Source organism: Patagioenas fasciata, chromosome 16 (assembly GCF_037038585.1).
Source record: "Patagioenas fasciata isolate bPatFas1 chromosome 16, bPatFas1.hap1, whole genome shotgun sequence".
Classification (NCBI taxonomy): domain Eukaryota; kingdom Metazoa; phylum Chordata; class Aves; order Columbiformes; family Columbidae; genus Patagioenas; species Patagioenas fasciata.
This window is the reverse complement of record NC_092535.1, coordinates 7,637,993-7,656,720: the sequence shown is the minus strand read 5'-3', so window position 1 is coordinate 7,656,720 and position 18,728 is coordinate 7,637,993. Positions and strand designations below refer to the sequence as shown.

Genomic DNA, 18,728 nt, shown 5'->3' with positions numbered 1-18,728 from the left:
AGTGGTTTTGTTCAGTTTTATTAGTATATGTTGTATCAAGGCTTGGTCAGTTTGCGAGGTGTAGTATTAAAACATGCAGACCTCAAAATAATTCAGTTACTCTAATTTCATACTGCTGTCTAGAATTCCTTCCTGAAACTACTAAGGAAATGTTTCAGCTGTTCCAAACTGAATCTGTGCTTTCTCCACCATCTGTGCTGAATTTTTGGTTGCTCTCAAGGCCAATAAATAATACCGGTATCTGAAGGACAACATTTCTTTCTGAGGAAAAGAAATTGTATTAAACCAAAAAGTGTAAAGTCAGTGTTTTCTGATGAGGAAAGGGAAGATTAATTTCAAGAGCCCCAAATAAATGGAGTCTTCCATGGAATAGTCTCACTGATTAGAGTTGTGTGTTCTTCCCTTCCTTTTTCTGCCCCTCCAGGGAACATAGGTGGGCAGATCACAATGAATGTAATACAGAAATGAACTGAATTAAAGAAGAGGTGGAGAAGGTGCTGTCTAAACGGTGCAGTAGCTTCTGTTCCACCGATAATTTAACACAGTGGTGCCAAAGCACTGACTGGTACAGGAGGGAGCGTGTTTTGCCAGGCAGAGCTGTTTCAAAGAGGGTTGAACTTTTTCTTCTTCAAGTGATGAAACTAATAGCAAACCAGCAGCTCTCAGCTGTCTGACCTGCGCAGTCAAGAAGCTGTGGCTTCTACTGGCTAAAAGAAGGAAAAACTCCTCTAGAAGGCAGCATTTTGACTCACAGCTGCACCTGAACAGAACTCAGGACATTAGGTTGCAGTGGGTATTTGGAATGGAACTTGCACAGAAACAAAAATGTTCTCTTGGTGCTTATATTTTTGGATTTATAGAAGAGGATTTTGCTCTCTGTGCCCTTTAGAATGGGACAAAAAAAAAAAAGTGCATCATTCTGTCTTTGACTTAGCACTTAATATTTTTATTTAATTCTTCCCTCGCACTTCCCCTCCCTCGCGTGGCTTCTAGCTTGACTCTTCTGAAAAGCATTCCTCAAAAATGCCAAGTAATCTCAACCAGATTAGGCAAGACAATAAGGAATTACACCAGCACTTGGAAGGTACCGGCCATGGAATGCTGACAAGTGCCCTTTTTCCGCTTGATGCTTCACGTGCTGGGAGACATCACTAACAAAACTGGCATTGTTTTTTGTGTATTGTGTTTGGATATTTTTTTTAATTAATTGCTGCAGCTCATTAATGCAACTTAATTACACTTATATTCCCCCTTCTGCCCATTCCCTCCCCTCAAAATTGTGTCCCAAAAATCCCTTCCATCGGGGTGCTGCCGGACTTGTGTGGGTAATAAGCCTGGTGAAGAAGGCAGGTACAAAAGCATCTGTGATCCATGAAGAACTGGGCATTTCCAGTGTCCCGCAGCAGGTTTTGGCTGTGTGTATGGCTACACCAGTGTTAATTTAATGCAAATGGGCAAACCCAGAGCAAGCTCCAGCTGCTCTCTGAATGGCTTGGCATGTTGAAATGGGGCTAAGCTCCATGCTGATTAAAGACTTGGTGCGTGTTTTTAGCTGTTCAGTATTATAGGAGTTGGGCCACAAACCACTGAAATCCAGGACAAGTGCCTGTTGCTTAGATGCTGACTGTGTACAAAGAATGAAGAAGGGAGCCCTGAACGGACAGGATGGGGGAAGAAGGGAAGAGCTCTCATCTATAACTTTTTAAAAAAAGCCTAAATAACTCAAATGTAAATAGCTCCCACCTAGTTCTATACAGGCAAGGAGGAGATGAAGTTGTGTTAGGGGATTTAGGCTCTTTTCAGAACAAGGGAGAGAAGAAGGGGAAGAAGCTAACTACAAAACATAGGAAATGTCCCAGGGTGTTCCGCGGTGCTTCCTTCTGTACGGATCCTGGCGCAAGGAAGCAGCTCCAACCTCAGCTGTATCTCTGGAGAGATGCTCTCGGTGAACTTGTTCTGCCTGAAGCTTTTCAGGCCATTTCTCGCCTCGTACCACCAGGCGATGGTAGAAATGGTTCATCAGGGCACTTGGAGAATTAAAAACCAACCGCGTGGCCATTCTTCAATGTACATTCATTGCGTTTGAAAAGAAGATAAGGAACAAAAAATGGAATGGAGTTCATCATCCTGCTTTTCCTCTGCCAAAGATCCAGGCCCCAGGGGATTGTTTCCTGCAGCACCTTTGGTGCTGTGCAAGGCTGGTCCATCCTCTGGCTCCTCCTCATTTACGCAGGCCTGGAGAGGGAAAAAAAAATGAAGACAGAGCATCAGTGTGGAGCACACACTAAGTTGCATACTTAAAAGAACAGAAATGGTGTGGAAATAATGAGGACAAAAATGATTTTCTTTTTTTCTTGCTCTGGGTTTTTAAATACAGTTGACTACAGATGAGGAGCAGGACTGAGAGCTCAGCAGCAATGTGGTTAAGTGATCCTCAAGCCTGGAAAGAACGTTATGTGTGTACCAGACCTGAATGCACTGCAGTTAGACTAAGGGACAGGTATGAGCCAAAGGGTTAAATCTATGTACCCTCAGCATCTGGAGCTGCATAAAATTTGGTTAGGAATTTTAAAAGCTAGGGATCATCTCTAGAATAAAGTAGCTGCTTGAAATTGCGGTGATGTGCTTTTGGTGTAGATGCAGCAGTATTAGCAGATCTGCTTTTGCAGGCAGCAGTAAGGATGAGCGAATGTTTTCGGCTGAAACATCACCTTAAACATGCAGCTTCGGGTTGATCAAAACAGTTTGCAAATTCCTGTTGTTATTCAGCAAAGTGTTTGTTTGGGAAAAAGTCTACCTAGAAAAGAAAAGCAAAAGCACTTTGTTTTGTGTGTTTGTTCTCTCTTCAAAACAAAGTGGGATCTTTTTTTTCCTGTTCTAATTTCCTTTGTAAACTATTCTGGGCATCAAAGTTTGGAGGGGTTGGGGTGGAAACACTGCTCAAGGAGGTTAGTTTCTTTCCCAGAGTTTCAGTCTGGATTTTGAATTCTTTTGAATTTAAGAATGTTATTTGTGTTCTTGTCCCTGTCAGTTGATCTACTGAAGAACCTGCTTCCAATCTGTAAGTCGATGACCCTTACATGGAGTCTAGTCTAACGCTGCACGGTCCAGCTGCTTCGTGCCTCTGGCCACCAGACAGGGGTGGGTCTTGGGCTTAAGCTCTGCTCATCAGTCTAGGTCAATGTCATTGTTCTGTGGGGCCTTGTGGTCCATGAAAATTCATAAATTTGGAGTGATGAAGAAGCGAGACTAGGGAAAAATGCAAGCCAGGACAAGGAAAAAGGGCACAGTGGGAGGAGAGGAAAGAGTGTGATCTCATCAGAAAAGGACAGATAAAGCTGGGGTGAATAGGGTAATGCCATTAGGGGATGAAGAAAAGTGATTCTGTTAGAGTTGTGGCACCAGGGAATTGCATTATCAGGAGAGCAGCTGACTGCTGACAATAGGGTAATGCCATCTGAAAATGGGAGTTCATGGTTGCATTTAGCTCCAAGTCAGTAGTTGTAGAATAGGTTTGGTTTTATCTAGCATTTCCTTCAACAAACAGGAGTTAAAACCAGAAAGCCCATGTTCCTGACCCCTAGCCGTTCTATAAATTTAAACTTAAGAGCAGTTGGATGTATGTGTTGTTTTGCATCTTCTTGAACAGGGCATTAAAAAAAAAAGCCTTTGGTTATCGTGAACTGATTTTTTGCAGCAGGTCAAGGGCATCTGGCACTCAGTGCCCCAGACTGCAAAACTCCATGAAACTCCATGGCATCATTAGCTGAGAATCGAGTATCTGTTCCTCCTCTCCCTCCCATTCATACATCTGGAAGAAAGGCAAGAGCTAGGCTGAAATAAATCAACAAAAATTGCTCTTTGGTGGCTGCTGTGAAATTTATAGTGGGTCACCTTATCTACTGCTCAGCAGCTGTTTTCACCCCCTGTTAGCCAGAAATAAATATTATATTGTGCTGGCAGAAGCTCTCAAATGATAAGTGATGCTCCAAAGAGCAGGACTGAAAAACAAAATTGTCTGTGTACTTCATTAGTAGCTTACCATCTTACTGAGACCTGTGTAGGGAAGTTTTATGTTGCTAGCTTCTGTTCCATGTTACAATCTCCTCATATAGAAAACTTGTTTATAAGTACTAGCTTCTTTCACAAACAGAATTTGTCATTTTAAGAAGAATACAGCCCCAACCCCAGCCTGTAAAAGTGTGATGTTTCTCCAGCACGCTGCTGCACTAACCCAGTAAATCAGGGAGCTGCTTAAAGCTCCGCAGTGTCTGCAGCCTATGGAAAATTCCATCCCACTGTGACAAAATGAGAGGGAAATCAATATTTAATCTCCTGTAGCATCCCTTCTAATAATGCCACAGAAGCCCCGAAGTTACAGGGAATTTAACTGCTTTGCAAAAATTACTCATTCTCCTGGTCTTGCGCTGCAGTGACAAAGTGGGTAGTAAGTCTGTGCTACATTAGAGACACATGTACAGATCTATTTGGGGGTAGTTTTTCTTCCCTCAGCCCTGCTTTTTTCCCCCATCTACACATCCTTCTTGTTGCCAGGACTCTCCAGCAACATTATTCCTAAAAACCAACTTCCTTTAGCAGCTGCTTTAAAAAATGTCTACACATGGAACTGCCTTCTTGAAGCTTGATTGAGAAAGCATGAAAAATGCATATCTTATTGCTGCTTTAAACAGATGACATTGGCCTTTATGTTTGAGAATCTTATTAAGAACCAACTTTTAAGTGGACTGTGTGAAGTGTGATCTTGTGCCTTCAGCAGCGGGGAGGGATTATCAGAGGTGGCAGCTGGAACTCAGCGCTGGGTCTATGGGTGGTATGAGAGGAGCTGCTGTGGACGAGTCCCCTTTCTGCTCCCTTCTCTCAGCTGAACTCTTGGGATGCCCCACACACAAAAGCTGCTGTTCTTGTAGGCAACAGAATTTATTAAAAAAACAAAACCACACAAACAACAAAAACAAACCAACCCCCACACACCTTAAGTGCAAACCTGTGCCATCCAGCACACAAACCATCTAATGCTTGGTTTAATTTAATTCACCAGTGCATTAGCTTTGTACCCTCTGAGTTCCCTACAAGCAGGTACAGGGAGACCCTGTACCCAAGGCAGGGTCAAATTTTGTGGTGCTACCATGAGAAGATTATCGGAGGATGACAAAGGTATGGTCAGTGACCAAAACTGCATGGATGTATAATTCAGAGCTCAGTTAATGGCTGGCTGTCCACAGATCTAAAAGGCAGTAGTTTCACCCCTCTGGTGTCCACTTGTTCATTCTTTCCATTCCTGAAAAGCCTGCTGGAGAAATCAACCTGCCTGGAGGAACAAACCCAAACCTGTGGCACCCTTGAGCCATCAGACTAAGAGGCATGCATGGCCTCTTAGCACAGGAGATGATACTTACAGGTATGTCTGCTTGAACAAAAGGTTGGTGGGTTTTTCATTGACATGGTAGAGAGGAAATGGATCAAATCCACCAATGAAATCAACTGAAAAAAAAATCAGAACTCAAATAAACAAACAAACATGGCCAGAAAGTTGAAAGGAAATGAAGTTGGTGCATGTCATGGCATAACACAAAAATAAGTGAGAGAACAGAAAAGTGATGTTTCAGGTATGGATTGCCTGCTGGAAGTCTCTGCCTGCACAGACCTCTTTTCCGGGATCCCCTGTGCCAAGAAGGAGATCCAGCTGGCGCAAGACTTGAAGCAGAGAGCTCACAAGAGACAGAAAAACACCAGCGTGTCCTCGGCCTCCTTGGATATTGCCACCGCGAGAGAATGGAGCTGGCAAAGCCAGAAGAAGTTGGCAGCACAGCAATCCCCGGGAAGGCCATATATTAACGGTAAAATAGGCATTTTCTTGCCCCACTTGTCTTCCCCGCAAGACACACAACAGCAGCTTTGGAAAACTGCAAATACTTCAGAGGCTTCAGCTTGGATATTTTTCATGTCCCCTCTGCCAACTCCGTTTCTTTTAATTGTATACAAGTAGGAACAATGCTTCCCTTCTCCAGCATTCACACAAGGGCAATGCAACTAAACAAGGAAAATTTCAAGTGTCGATTCCCCTAGTAACCACAGAAGAATTTTCCAAGACACTCTCAGTTCCCCTGAAATTAGGCCAGGTCTAAATTACTGAGCTCACCAACCCAGCCAGGTCAGTCAGGGTATGATACGATGTGATTTGTGACTGACCTACTACGCCTTGCAAAAACCTTTAAAACAGATCCAGTTTAGATCACTTTTTGGTGCCAAGTTAGTGCATTTTGTTTGGAAGTGTGAAAGCTCTCCAGTCCGAAGCCACTTAAAAATAACTGGGGAGTCTTAGTAACTACATAAATGCCTGATTATTTTTTCTTTCCTGAAGGTGGCACTATTATTTTAAATTTTAGCTAAAGAGGTTTAGTATTTTTTGGTGAAAAAACAGTAGAAAATATATTTACTAATGATATTGGAAGTGAAAATAAAAACAAAACAACCTCTTAAAATATATTTCGAAATCAAAGGACAACATATTCTAACCAATTCGATCTTGAGGGATAGCTTCATGCTGATACTGTGATTTTGGAACAACTGTCACTTAACGAGAAAACCTGTAGAGGTTCTTAGTTACTTGGGGGATAATTTCCAGGAGTTTCAGTGAGACTTGACCTTTTCTCAGCCACTTTTGCATATGGTTGAGTATTTTAAAATCTAGACAGTCTGCAGTTTTGAAAAGCAGATACTAACTATATTAGCTCAGTTGTGGAATATCTGAATTAGGAAACCTTAAAGAATTGCAATTTTCAGTAACTATCTAGTACCTTGAACTAAAGTCCTGTATTCTGAGTACCCAACCATGGAAACACTCAAAATCCAAGTTACTTAAAAAAATCTTAACTGCGGTTCATTGTTGTGAGATATTACAGTGCATTAACACATCTAAAATATTCTTGCCCACAATTCAGCATTAGTAGATCCCTACTGCTGGGTTTTCTCATGACAATCACGTTAGCATGAGCTTCCTGATGAATGTGCCTCAGCACTTATAACTACTTCATGCTGCATATCAAAGCAACATTTAAAGGAAACCACAAATGGAAGAGAAAATTAAAACGCAGCTCAGATTTGTCCGGGTCACTGGAAGGATCTACCACTGTGAGTGTGAAATATTGATGGTTTGTCATTGTTAATTATTCAAGCTGGCATTTTAACTCCAAGCTGGGAAACGGAGGGAAAAGGAATTTGTTAGTGGGGAAAAAAAATACAAATCCTGAAATTAACAGCTCTGTTTCTAGATAATGCTTCCTTCCATGTAGTTGCCTGTCCTAACAGATCCCCACTATAAAAATGAGCTCTGTCAAGTTGTTACTTCACAATAGTCAAAAGGTGCTCAGAGCTTAAGCTATTTAGCTAATATAAGAGCTACAGGGTAATTTTAAAATACTACTTATAACGTAACACTTTTGCTAAGTGCACTGCCAGGCTCCAAACAAATGATCAATAAAGTCAGCGGAGTGAGTTCAGCCACACGGCAAGCAACAGAAGAACATGAGGACAAGTCAGAAAAGCAACGTTTTCTCATTTCACTCCCATGAAACCAACATTCGTCACATACTTCCAAGTGTTCAGTTCAAAGCTGTTGTTTTTCAGCTGAAATCCATGCCAGCTGCTCTTTAAAACAAAAAGCTACTTACACAAACCTAGTAAGTGTTTTGAAGAAGTGCCACTTGGATACAAAGTTGTTGGATCAGATCCTTACCTGGAGTAAACTGATTTTCACATTCTTCAAACATGCTGAGAATTCACAGAAAAGCACCACATTGCCAAAGAAATCAGCCTTCACATTTATTTGAACCCTACGTGTCCATTCTTATTTTGCCAAATTATTGCTCTCAAAGGGAGTTTTAGAAGGGCAAAGTAACCAGGTTATAGATAGCTGGATAGATCCCAGAAACCCAACCACCCACATGATTCTTCTGAGCCCTTGCTCCCCTCTTACATGTCATAACACTTAAAATATGTCCTTTTTTGTATACCAAACATGAGACAGTTAGCTCCATCTTGTAATTACAATACAGGACTTCCTCTGCTTTTAAATTAAGTGGTCAGGTTGGTTCTTGGCAAGAAATCTCATGCTCTGCTGTGTGGTGTATGATGCTCAGCAGGTGACCTGCTTGAGTACCGGGCTGTGTTCCTTGTGGTAGGTGCTCCTAATTACAATGGTAATATTTCAGTGGCATTAAGCTATAGAAGCTTGAAGACAGAAGAAGCTGCCCAGTTTCTCTAAAGCCTGAGTGAGCAGCCAACACCAAGCTTTTTTGGGCTTAGAGTAACAGAATTACAGCATCTGACACGTGCTGATATGAGGAAAAAGAATCTCACAGTACAAATAGCTGATCCTTGACAGGTAGGTAGTGCCATATCACATAGAGAGATAGAAAGAAGTCTGGTGGCAACTCATTCCTGATAGATGAACATCTGAGAGGGAATAAAATGTAATAAAGCCTTTGCTTTGCTTATCTGTTGGTAAATACTTACAGCTGTCTTCTTCTTCTGTAAAAACACTGACAACATAACAGGCGTAGACAAAGCCCACCAGCTGGAAAATAGAGAGAATAAATCATTTTAGCATCAGTCTTGCAAGACTGGTCAAAACCTACTTGGCACAATTTCAACAGCCAATATTTACCGTCAGCTTCACAGTATTACTGTACAGGTGGAGCCAAGTCCTATCTGCTGCGAGGTCCAAACTAAAACCCTGCAAGACCCATCCTCACAAAAAACTTAGCTAACCATAAAAATGGTGATGTACTGGCAGCAACATTCAGAGACACTGAAATATTTAGTAACTTAGGCTTGGAGATCAAAAATGCATTGGAAAGAAATCCCGGTCTTACTCTAGCTCTACAATTTCTATGGTTACTTCTGTCTTTGGAGAATAAACCCTTCTGCATGGACTAACCAAGCATTGGGCCTGCAAAGTAAATGGGCAGAAGACGATAGCAGTGGTCTTATTTCACAAATCACATAGGTTAGCAGTAAATTGTCAGCTCCTGGAAACCAGTTAGAAGTAGGGAAGGAGCAATAAACCAGTAGGTGCCTCTCAAAGAACAGCCATCCTGGCATGGTGCAGCCTGCAAGTCAACCCATTGCTCAGGGCAATCTCTGCAGCAGAAAACCAGTGAACATTAAAACCGCAATTTAAAGTAGTCTGGTGGGTCTGTCCTTAGCTGGTGGTTTGCAGAAGCTCTAAAGCATCAGAACAGCCTCATGCAGTTTCCATGGCAAGTTGTCACTCAGCTCAAATAGGAAAACAAACTTCTGGTACTATGGGAGTTAAGCATCCTCACTCCAACAGGGCTTTATTTTGCTTTACCTTCTTCAAGTTAATCAAATATCCTCCCCATCCTTCATTTTACATCTTTACATAACACCCCACTTAGCGAGATCTTGGTTGACAGTAACTGTATTAGTAAAGTTATTGTGAGACGTAATTGTTTTCCACTGTGAACTCAATTCTTTTGAACAAGAGTTAAAATGTAACATACAGTGACTCACTCCAAGGGAAGACAGAATGATGCATAGTAGGGCTTGAAAAGTGGAGTTCATTCATTTTTAATTTGACAGAAAAATACATCACACCAGAAAACAAAAGGCAAGATAATGAGATTTCTACTGGGGAGTTATAACGCATTTGTGATTTCTCCTGCTCTCCTTGACAAAACACACCGTGTTGGAAGGAAAGCATAGCTAAACCTTGTATTTCTTTTACAATTTTCTATAATCATTTGAAAGACAAGCCAGCTCTGTCTTGGGTGAGCCTTATAGAAGCTCATCCTGGTACCTCAGTGGAGAAGAAGTTGCTCCCACTCATTCCCACTGCACATTTTTGAAACCAGGGCTGCTTCATAATAAGTTTCTATGAGCTACAGAGGACTTTGTGCAGAAAATATATATATATATATATATATAGAGAGAGAGAGAGATATATATACCTCCTTCTGGGCATGATGGTAACCACAAAGCCACATGTAATGGTCCATCTAGTTTTACCTGCTTGCTTTTAGAATTGCCTTCAAGTAGAAATATTGCTTTTTAAAGGCAAAGAAAACATATTTTTAAAAAATCTGAACAATCGGAGATTTTTCTTCTCTTCCAGTGCTTGTACTGTGCTGACAGAAAAGCCAGGGAACTGTTTTGCTTTCTGCAGTTTGGGCCAGGTTTGGTGGTCCCAGATGTGTCCTTACATCATAAGTAGCCTTGGCTGCGTAATCAGCAATTAGTGCTCATCAGCTGAGTTGGGGTAGCTACTGATGTCACCACTTAGAGGTACTCTTGGAAAAACAAAATGCTTCAGATTAAAGCAGTCCCAGCATCCAACAGGATGTTGAACCACCCCCTGCACATGCTGGTCTCCAACACAAGTGCATTTGCGGTCACACTTTTTTCTAGTTTGGAGATCCAGACTTTTCCATTTTACAGGATATAAGGTCAAATAATGCAACTTACATACACACAAATAACCAAGCAGGAAAGATGCATCTTGAATGTGTGCCCTGATTCCAAGAGAACTCCAGGAAGGTTCTCTCTTTTCCCCAGATTTTCCATCACACCTCAGAGCAGGGACTTTGGGTTAATAGAGCCATGCAAAGTGGCAGAAAGCTTCACAAAGACCAAGAATTTGGAAGTAATTTTACTCTTGTTCAAAGTTCCATCTTGGTTGCTGATTTCAATACAAAAGACTGGTTTAAGCTCTACTATCCCAGAGAAATAATGACAATTCTTAGATCTTTGCAAGTTATGTAGGGAAGGTGGAAGAGGAGGGGAAACGTCAGTGATGTAAAACGACACTAAGCTATTGCTCTAATGCCCCAAAGAATGTTCTTGGGCTTTAGCCTCCACTGCTGTTGCTTTACTTGTTCTACATGTTCAGTACCAGCTTCCTCCAGGCTGCACAAGTATCCGATTAAGGTTTTTGTTAGGAACACATGTTGTAGGCAGGTGTGTTCAGTCAGCCTGTCAGACAGCCTGGGAACACACATGCTGCCCAACAGAAGAGGATGGAGCTGGGGTGTCCTGAGCATTCTGTAGGCAAATGAACAGAGCAGGAGAGATGGGAAGAGACACATGTGCCCAAAGGGAACAAGGAAAAGTCTGTACATCCCTCTACCCCTCAGTCATCTGAGGTTAATTTTTTAATAGTGAGTTGAAAAGCGTTCACAAAACAGCAGCATGGAACTGAAGTGCTGGAGCCAAGAGGGCTGAATTACAGCAAGATCTACAGAAAAGGAGCCACTGGCTGTGAGTGTGCAAAACACATGAAGGATGGGAGGGCAAATTTTAGGTGTTACTGTTGCTCATGTAAAATCTTTGCTTCAGCCTACATCTGTCCTAGTGAAGATTCTGGGCTCTTCAGCTCTTCTCTCAATAGAAAAACTCACCATTGGTTTTTCCACTACAGAGAATATGTGCAGAGTCTCCACTTTCAGCACAAATGGATTCCAGGTCTCACTTCTAATCAAAACTAATGAAGTGCGTATGCTAGAGGGGGGAAATGAAGAGATCTCTGCTACGAGCAAGCAAAAAGCCAGCTTGTGGAAGAGCTAGTGTGGCCAGATGGCCAAAAAGAGGCAACCAAAATCCTTTGATTCCTTGACCTTCTTTACTCTTTGGATGCAATTACGGCCACTGAAAATCTTACTTCTGCCAACAGCAAAGTTTCTCTCGTGCGTTGCTTCTCACATAACATCTGCTGTCAGGGCTTGTATCGCCGCCTGCCTGGGAACCTTCCAACCTGTCAGTCTGAGTGAACAGCAGACAGGCAGGCAACGAGCTCTCTCGGTTGGGAAGACATTTCCCATTTCCATCCCGTTCAGCAGAGCCTCAGGAAAAGCCAAACCCTCCCCGCTCCCAGAACTGCCACATGGACAGCCCAGAGCTATGCCAGGTATTTCCAAACCAGAAATCACTCCTTTCCCTGCTGGCTGCGGGTTGGGGAGATGCAAGATGAATCCTTGCTAGGATTAAACATAAAATTAGAAAAAAAAAGCTGCTTTTTCTTTTTTTGACAAACTAGTTGCTGTTGCATTTCCTAATTGGGTTGGTAGGATTAGTTTTATACTGGCATTTCTGTACCAGCATAGACTTTAAGATGTTGTTGTAATAAGCTTTTCCCTCCAATATCTTCTGTGCTAAAGCACTGAGAAAACCTACAGCCACCTGTATCACGCATGGTGAGTGTTGTGAGCAAATCTGATCCCATTCCAGCTTAAAGGAGTTGCTTTTGCCTTTAAGAAGTACAGAAAAGCTCAGAGCGAAAGCAGACTGAGACCTTATGTATCTTCAAATGTATGCCCAGGAGCAGGATAATATAGTCAGCAGGAGTCCTGACAGCAGACACTGTGCTCACCATATGGGTTCAGGTTTGCTTTCCCTCCCCTTTGGCAGGCGAGATGGAATTCGGCGAGATGAACTCAGCCTTACCCCAGGTACGCAATATGGTGCTCTACAGCTCCTCAGTAGTCTCAAGGAACTGGTATTTCCAGAAAACAAGCAAAAATGTCCACAGCTGGGCAGTGCTTAAAGAACATGCATTTCACACTATTGTATCTGGAATTAAAACAAACAAACCAACCCCCGAACAAACAAAAAACCCCAAACCAAAACCACCACCACACAGACAAAAATGAAAAAAACACCACACAAAAAAAAACAACCCAAAACCAACCAACCCCCCCAAAAACCCAACCCAAACCAAAGCAAAAACCACCATACAAAAACCCCCACAAACCTCCTCACTCACAACTTCCAAAAACCATTAAAAAATGAAAAAAAAAACCCCACCCTATAGAAAACAGAGTTTTGCCTGTCCCTTGCCCTTCTTAACAAGGAACTGACTGTTCTGGTTCCAAATGCGCAGCAGACAAGGAGGGAACTGGGTCACGTCCCTCGCTGCATTCCCTGAGCCTTCAAGTTCCCAGTCATGTTTTCTGTCCTATTGATCTGGTGTCCCTGCCTGTCTGCGGCACGGGCGCTCTGGGAAGGACAGCAGCCTGTAATAAAATCTGCCTTAGAATGAGATAAAGGGAACAGAAAAAGATCCTGGCAGGGATCAAAGAGTTTGACCCTCAGAGACTAAAAAGGGAGAGGATGGGCTGACTGTTTGCAGGCGAGGTCTGAGTGAGAATGTGAAAAGGCTCGATTTCTGCCTTACCTCAGCAACGCAGAGAGGAGAAGCTCTATTTCTCCCTCTACATGACAAAATTACATGAGCATTTCAGAGATGGCAGCAGTTACAGGCCTGGGGCTTCAATACTCTATTACAGGACAAGCAGAAACTTAGTTCACTCTGCACTGCTCAGCCCATATGGCTTTCTTGCATACACATATTTTAGCCTCATTTCCAGGGTTTAGGATATGAAAATCCACTGCAACTTAAATCTCAGGGAGAAAGAAAATATTTACCTAATTCCTATTTTATCTTATAGTTCCCTCCTCAGTATCCCCATCTGGCCCTTTGTGGTGTTTTGCAGATGCACAGAGAATATTGGCACGTGCCTTTGGGAAGAAGCAAAGGAGAAAACACTGCTGGAGACACAGACTCCTAAATATCAGCATGACCTCTTAGCTCAGGACTATGTGCCTACATTAGTAAGTTGCTATAAAACAAAGTCAGGACCACGTTTTAGCTGAAACTTTAAGCTGGGGCACAGGGGCTGGTGCCAGCCCAGGCGTTTCGGGAGGATGCTCTGATAACAGTACGAGACTCCTGCACTTTAAAAGTCTGGGATGTTCTGACTTCAAAGTCTGTCAGTTGTGTCACCAAACTCAGGAACAGAACCAGCAGCATCAACCCTGTCCCAGCCAACAGCCCTTTCTAAAAGACAAGAGGTTTTATTCTTCTGGACACTTGGGTTTGCTTTTCTCATACATGCGCATCAAAGCGACTCTCGGGACAGTTTAATGCAGATCATTTTCCCTGAAGGGGAACTAACCAAATATTAACAGCCAGCACACATGCCAGGGAGTCAATCCAGCTCAGGAAACAGGAGCTTCTCTGTCCGCTGCTTCTTTTGTGACATGGCAAGAAAGAAGCCGGGGTCTGTGTCTCCCTGCAGTTCACTGGGTCACACGGATCATCCCATTTAATAGGAAATGCAGTAGAAAGTTGTACCAAAAAGTGTGCAGAGAAGTACTTGGCAGTGTAGCAGCTTGGAATTTCTCTATTCATTACCCTTCAACATTTAATCAGGGCATGTTACCCTTTTTTAAGCCAAAACTGAAAGCTGAAATGTGAACGTTTCACCAGTCCACGTCCGTTTGTACTTAAAGCCTTTAACCACAAATAACAAAGCAAAGCAGATTAGGAAGATGCAGGCTGCTAACTCTAATGCTGCTACAAAATTCAAGAGTACCCACGAAGCAAGGGGGACAATGGCCATTTTGTTTCAGTTAATTTTGCAAACAAGTGAGAAACAATTAATAGTGAACACTAAGGACATTGAATTACTGCGGAGTACTTTAAAAAGCCTGTGGAAGACTCTGTTGAGGAAAGAGTTGATGGAAACATTTAGTGCCTGTATCTTAGGTGTCACCAGAAAGAACACATGCTGCTTTCTGCTTCCTTAAAGTTTCTTTCATTTTCTGGAGATAATGATCTTCTCCCCTTTATTTCTTCACAACAAATGTGCAGATATGTGCCCCCCCCCATCACTAAGGCATGTGGAGTAAGATAAATCCTTGCTCAGAAGGGTCTCTGTCCTTGTCAAAACATTAATTTCCACCCCCTGCCAGGGACACAGAACAATATGTTATTGTACGCTTGCATGTGATGCATCACTTCAGGTGTTAGGTTGCTGGGATCCATTTCCAGTTCTTTCAAGCAATATTGTTCATAAGAGACAACAGGAGAACAAACAAAATTTACAGAGACTTTTTGCAAACAGACGATACCAAATGGGGTGGAAAATATGGGCCAGCCTCTGTGCCAGGAAGGAGAACAACAGCATCTCCTCAACGATTTGTACTCACCGCGATCAGGATCTGGAAGGAGCTGTGCATGACCTCGATGTACCGGTACTCCAGGGCACAGCCGATCACGGAGACGTAGGAATGGCTGTCCAGCCCTTTGATGCCAGACATTGACGCCTCCTTCCTTACGCAGCCAGGACCATTTTCACTCCACCATGACTGGTGCCGGGAAATGTTGAATGTCAAGAGTTCACTGTCCTAAAGAGAAAAGTTTTGGAGAACTCCATAAGAGTGCTGGATATGCTGTCAGATGGAGGTCATATTAAATCAATGGAAAATCTAAAGTTTCTGAGACCACAGGAAATCCTAGCACAGACTGAAATACATTTGCTTTTTATTCCTTATTAAAAAGTGTTTTACAGGTGGAACCATTTTTGAGGCAGTCCTGCCACACTCCAGCAAGGCAACTTCACCATCATGTAGCACATTTCAGAAGCAGGTCTGAGCAGCTCCTAAAGCAGAAAGACAATTTCTAGGCTGCAGACCCCAGAACACTTTGTTAGTGGTTCCTGTGCCCAGAAAAGAGCCCTGTTTTGGGGTTTGGAGATTAACCTTACAAATCTAGAAGAAAAAGCTAAGTGAGGCAGCACTAAGCACCTTGTCACAGAGTCGTGTTATGGGTCTCCGTGCTTCCCAGCACACAGAACTGAGAAATATGAACTTCATAACCCCAAGGTGAGTTTCAAAACCCAACAGATCTTCCTCTGTTCCTAGCATTTAACACATCTAACAAGTTCCTTTACCATTCTTGTCCGATTTCCTTCCACACTCTTCACATGTGGTGCTTCTATATCTTCTGGTGACCTTACTGACTGTCAGTCTGAGATGAGGTTACCCAGCAGAGCTGAGCTGACCTCTCGGTGATCGCAGCTTCTTTTAAACACCTCCCCAGTAACTCCTTATCATCTCTACCCCAAGAGAGGCTTTTTGTTTTGCTCTTCTCATCTTTGCTAGTTCAATAATTTAAAACATGCCATGGTGGGGGTTACACACATAGTGCAGGACTTTGGTGTGCAACTGGGAGCTCATTTATAATAAAAATGACAACACTTTCCTCACATTTGGGAAAAAGAGTGGTACTCGCTGGAGCACCCATGAGAGCTTCTGGATTTTGAGCTTACAGGACATGGCAAACCCCTCCCTGTAGATGGTAAAAGGTGGCTCAGAACTAGCTCAGCAGATCAGCTGCATCACTCCACAGACGGCGTTAAGTGCCGGGTGCCCCAGCAGCCCCGCGGTCACTTTGATGCAGAATCAACTCCCCCTTCTGACCACAAAATGGGGCAAGGGGTTGGAAGTTTTATTCTAAAGGACACATTATAAAATGGATCAGGCAGAGAATCTGTGTGTCTCTACAGGGTAGAAATAGGTACTGGATACAGACACCCCAGTTAACCATTACTAAAAGTTTTAGCACCAATCCATATATTACTTCACACTGCTCATGCCAGGGTCTTACATAGTCCCTATAGGAAAGAAGTGGCTCCCAGAACAGCAGCAGAGCTTGGGATATTCAGGCTTCCCAACACGGGAAACATCACATGGCAGCTCCTTTGCCTCAGCTCCCTGTAGAGTCAAGATGGAAAAACAGATTCAAAGCAGCTAAATCCAGGCTCCTGCTCCGAATTACCCTCTGGAGAGAAGACTTGTCTCCACAGCCAATACAGGGACCTTGGCCAGGCAGCCCCGCAGATACAATTTTGTGTCTTCGTGTTTGTTTCCAGAAGCAAACTTGAGTTACAAGAGCAGAAAATTTGAACGCCAGCCAGAAAAACCTGTGACCAGAAACCAACTGCCCCCCTATGCACATTGTGTGGTTCCCTCCTCTCCACCACAGATACTCAAAAACAGGTTGCAGAGCCGTTATTAAAATATGCTGCAGGAAGCACATGTTAAGAAATGTGGACAATTAAATGAGAAGACAGCTGCCAAACTGCCAACACAATCACCACAACAGATGGGATGTGTGTTACAGTAGATGGAGAAGGGCACAGAGATGAAGTGTGGCACCGGTGCAAAAGCTGCCTGAACAGCAAAGACAACAGGGAACAACTCTCTTAACAGTTGGGAGTTTAAAGGGAGCTATCTGCATTTTAAAGGCTATAGGGAATAATTATTAGATTGGCATCTACACAATAGTGCAGACAGTACAAGGTGCTGTGCTATCTGCAATTCTCGAGACAGTTTTGCAGCTTCTCACAATTTTGGCAGAAGTGTCTGGGTTGCTCCCTCTGCTGGGCACTGCTCTTCAGTGGCCCACAGCCATCCCACATACCCACTACATCACATCTTTCCTGCAAAACTTGTTCTTTCTCTCCCAAGTTTGCATGTTCTGAGACACATGATCTTCTCCAGCAAGAGATCTCTGTGCTCTTGCCCTCTCACAAGCCACACACCACTGGTCAGGGAAGGGAAGAATCATCTTTCTCACAAAAAGGACTCGATTCCTGCTTATATGCCTGGGGCTTCCCTCAGTCAGCACAGACACAAAGCTGTTCCACAGGATCTACTCTTAACCTCCGTCCCCAGGGCTTCCCTCTCCCAGCTCACAGATGGCACTTTCCCAAACCTTCTGCCTCACTGATGCAAAAAGCCCCTTTGGTACCTTCTCTGCTCCTTCCAGAGGCATCGATGTGGATTTGGCAAAGTAAGAAATTGGCTGCCTTCCTGCCCGAATCTCCCTTTTGTCAGTCCTTATAGAATTGGCTCTGGCTTAACTTTGCTGCAGAAGCTGAGCTTGCTTGTGAACTAAGCTTGAAAAAGCAGAGCAGGTGCTGGGCTGGAGGGAGGCAGGTGGAAGAACAGTAGGTCCAAACCAGCATGCACTGCTCTTTGCCTACAATCACACTTCAGGTCCATTAAATATATATATGTATGTGTATATATATATATATATATTTCAGTTAAGAACAGATTGGAAAAACTGAGCACATTTGCGCATTTGGACTCTAAAAGCACCACAACAACTTACAGACAAGCCATCCATCTCACAGATGTAAAATGAACCCCGATGGCACACGGGAAGTGTGGATGCCCTCACGTTCACAGAGACACCTTTCTGATAAAACATCTGTCTGAGCACTGCAGGGCACGAGGGCAGCATGAATGAAAGGGTCTCAGCATCCAAAGGGATGTCATTCCTTTGCCTGTGTCCCTGGTTGGGTGTCCTTGGAGGGTACCTGGGATGATGGGTACAATAAAAGAGCATTCAAGAATAAAAAAAATCACTTGATTGAGCTCCAGTTGCTCAGTGCTTGCTGGGAGACTGGCAAAAAAATTCGCAGGGTGTCTCTTGCAGTTTGTCAGCTTCATTTGCAAGGAGGGGTTGAAGATAAATGAAACAACAAAATAGAAGCAGTGCACTAAAATGAGGAGAGAAACAGTTGCAAGAAAGTTTAGGAAACAGCTGTTTCCCAAAACCTTTCTGCAGCACATTTGAAGTCTAAACACACCAAAATGTTCCCAGAAGGGGTATGCAGGTTGTTAATCATCCCCAGAAGTGAGTCCTGCCGCAGGGGGAGATGTGTGTGTAACCGCGCTCCCCCCGGCTCTCGACAGGCTGCTGTTTAAGGGCTATCGCTTCCTCTTTAACCTTCAGCCTGGAGAGAAATACGAGCAAAGAGCGACACCAGCTCCTTCTCAGGAGCATGTTGAAAGCCAGCCAGAAAATCACATATCACTCCAAACTGTTGCAGCACCTG

At 43.3% G+C, this 18,728-nt stretch overlaps 1 protein-coding gene across 3 annotated transcripts in view; it reads right to left on the bottom strand.

Moving 5' to 3' along the window:
* Positions 1-2: 2 nt before the first annotated feature.
* Positions 3-18,728, bottom strand: part of NKAIN4 (sodium/potassium transporting ATPase interacting 4) — a 46,670-nt gene continuing 27,944 nt past the window's right edge. Inside the window, exons 4-7 of one of the 3 annotated variants that reach the window (XM_065849730.2) lie at positions 15,028-15,225; positions 8,536-8,596; positions 5,418-5,502; positions 3-2,235 (exon numbers count right to left, since the gene is read on the bottom strand). In XM_065849730.2, the coding sequence (XP_065705802.1) occupies positions 2,226-2,235; positions 5,418-5,502; positions 8,536-8,596; positions 15,028-15,225 (354 nt within the window). In that variant the 3' untranslated portion in view covers positions 3-2,225. Of the gene's footprint in view, positions 2,236-2,773; positions 2,798-5,417; positions 5,503-8,535; positions 8,597-15,027; positions 15,226-18,728 lie in introns of those variants that run through there. The other 2 variants (XM_071815653.1, XM_065849731.2) reach the window with 2 other exon arrangements.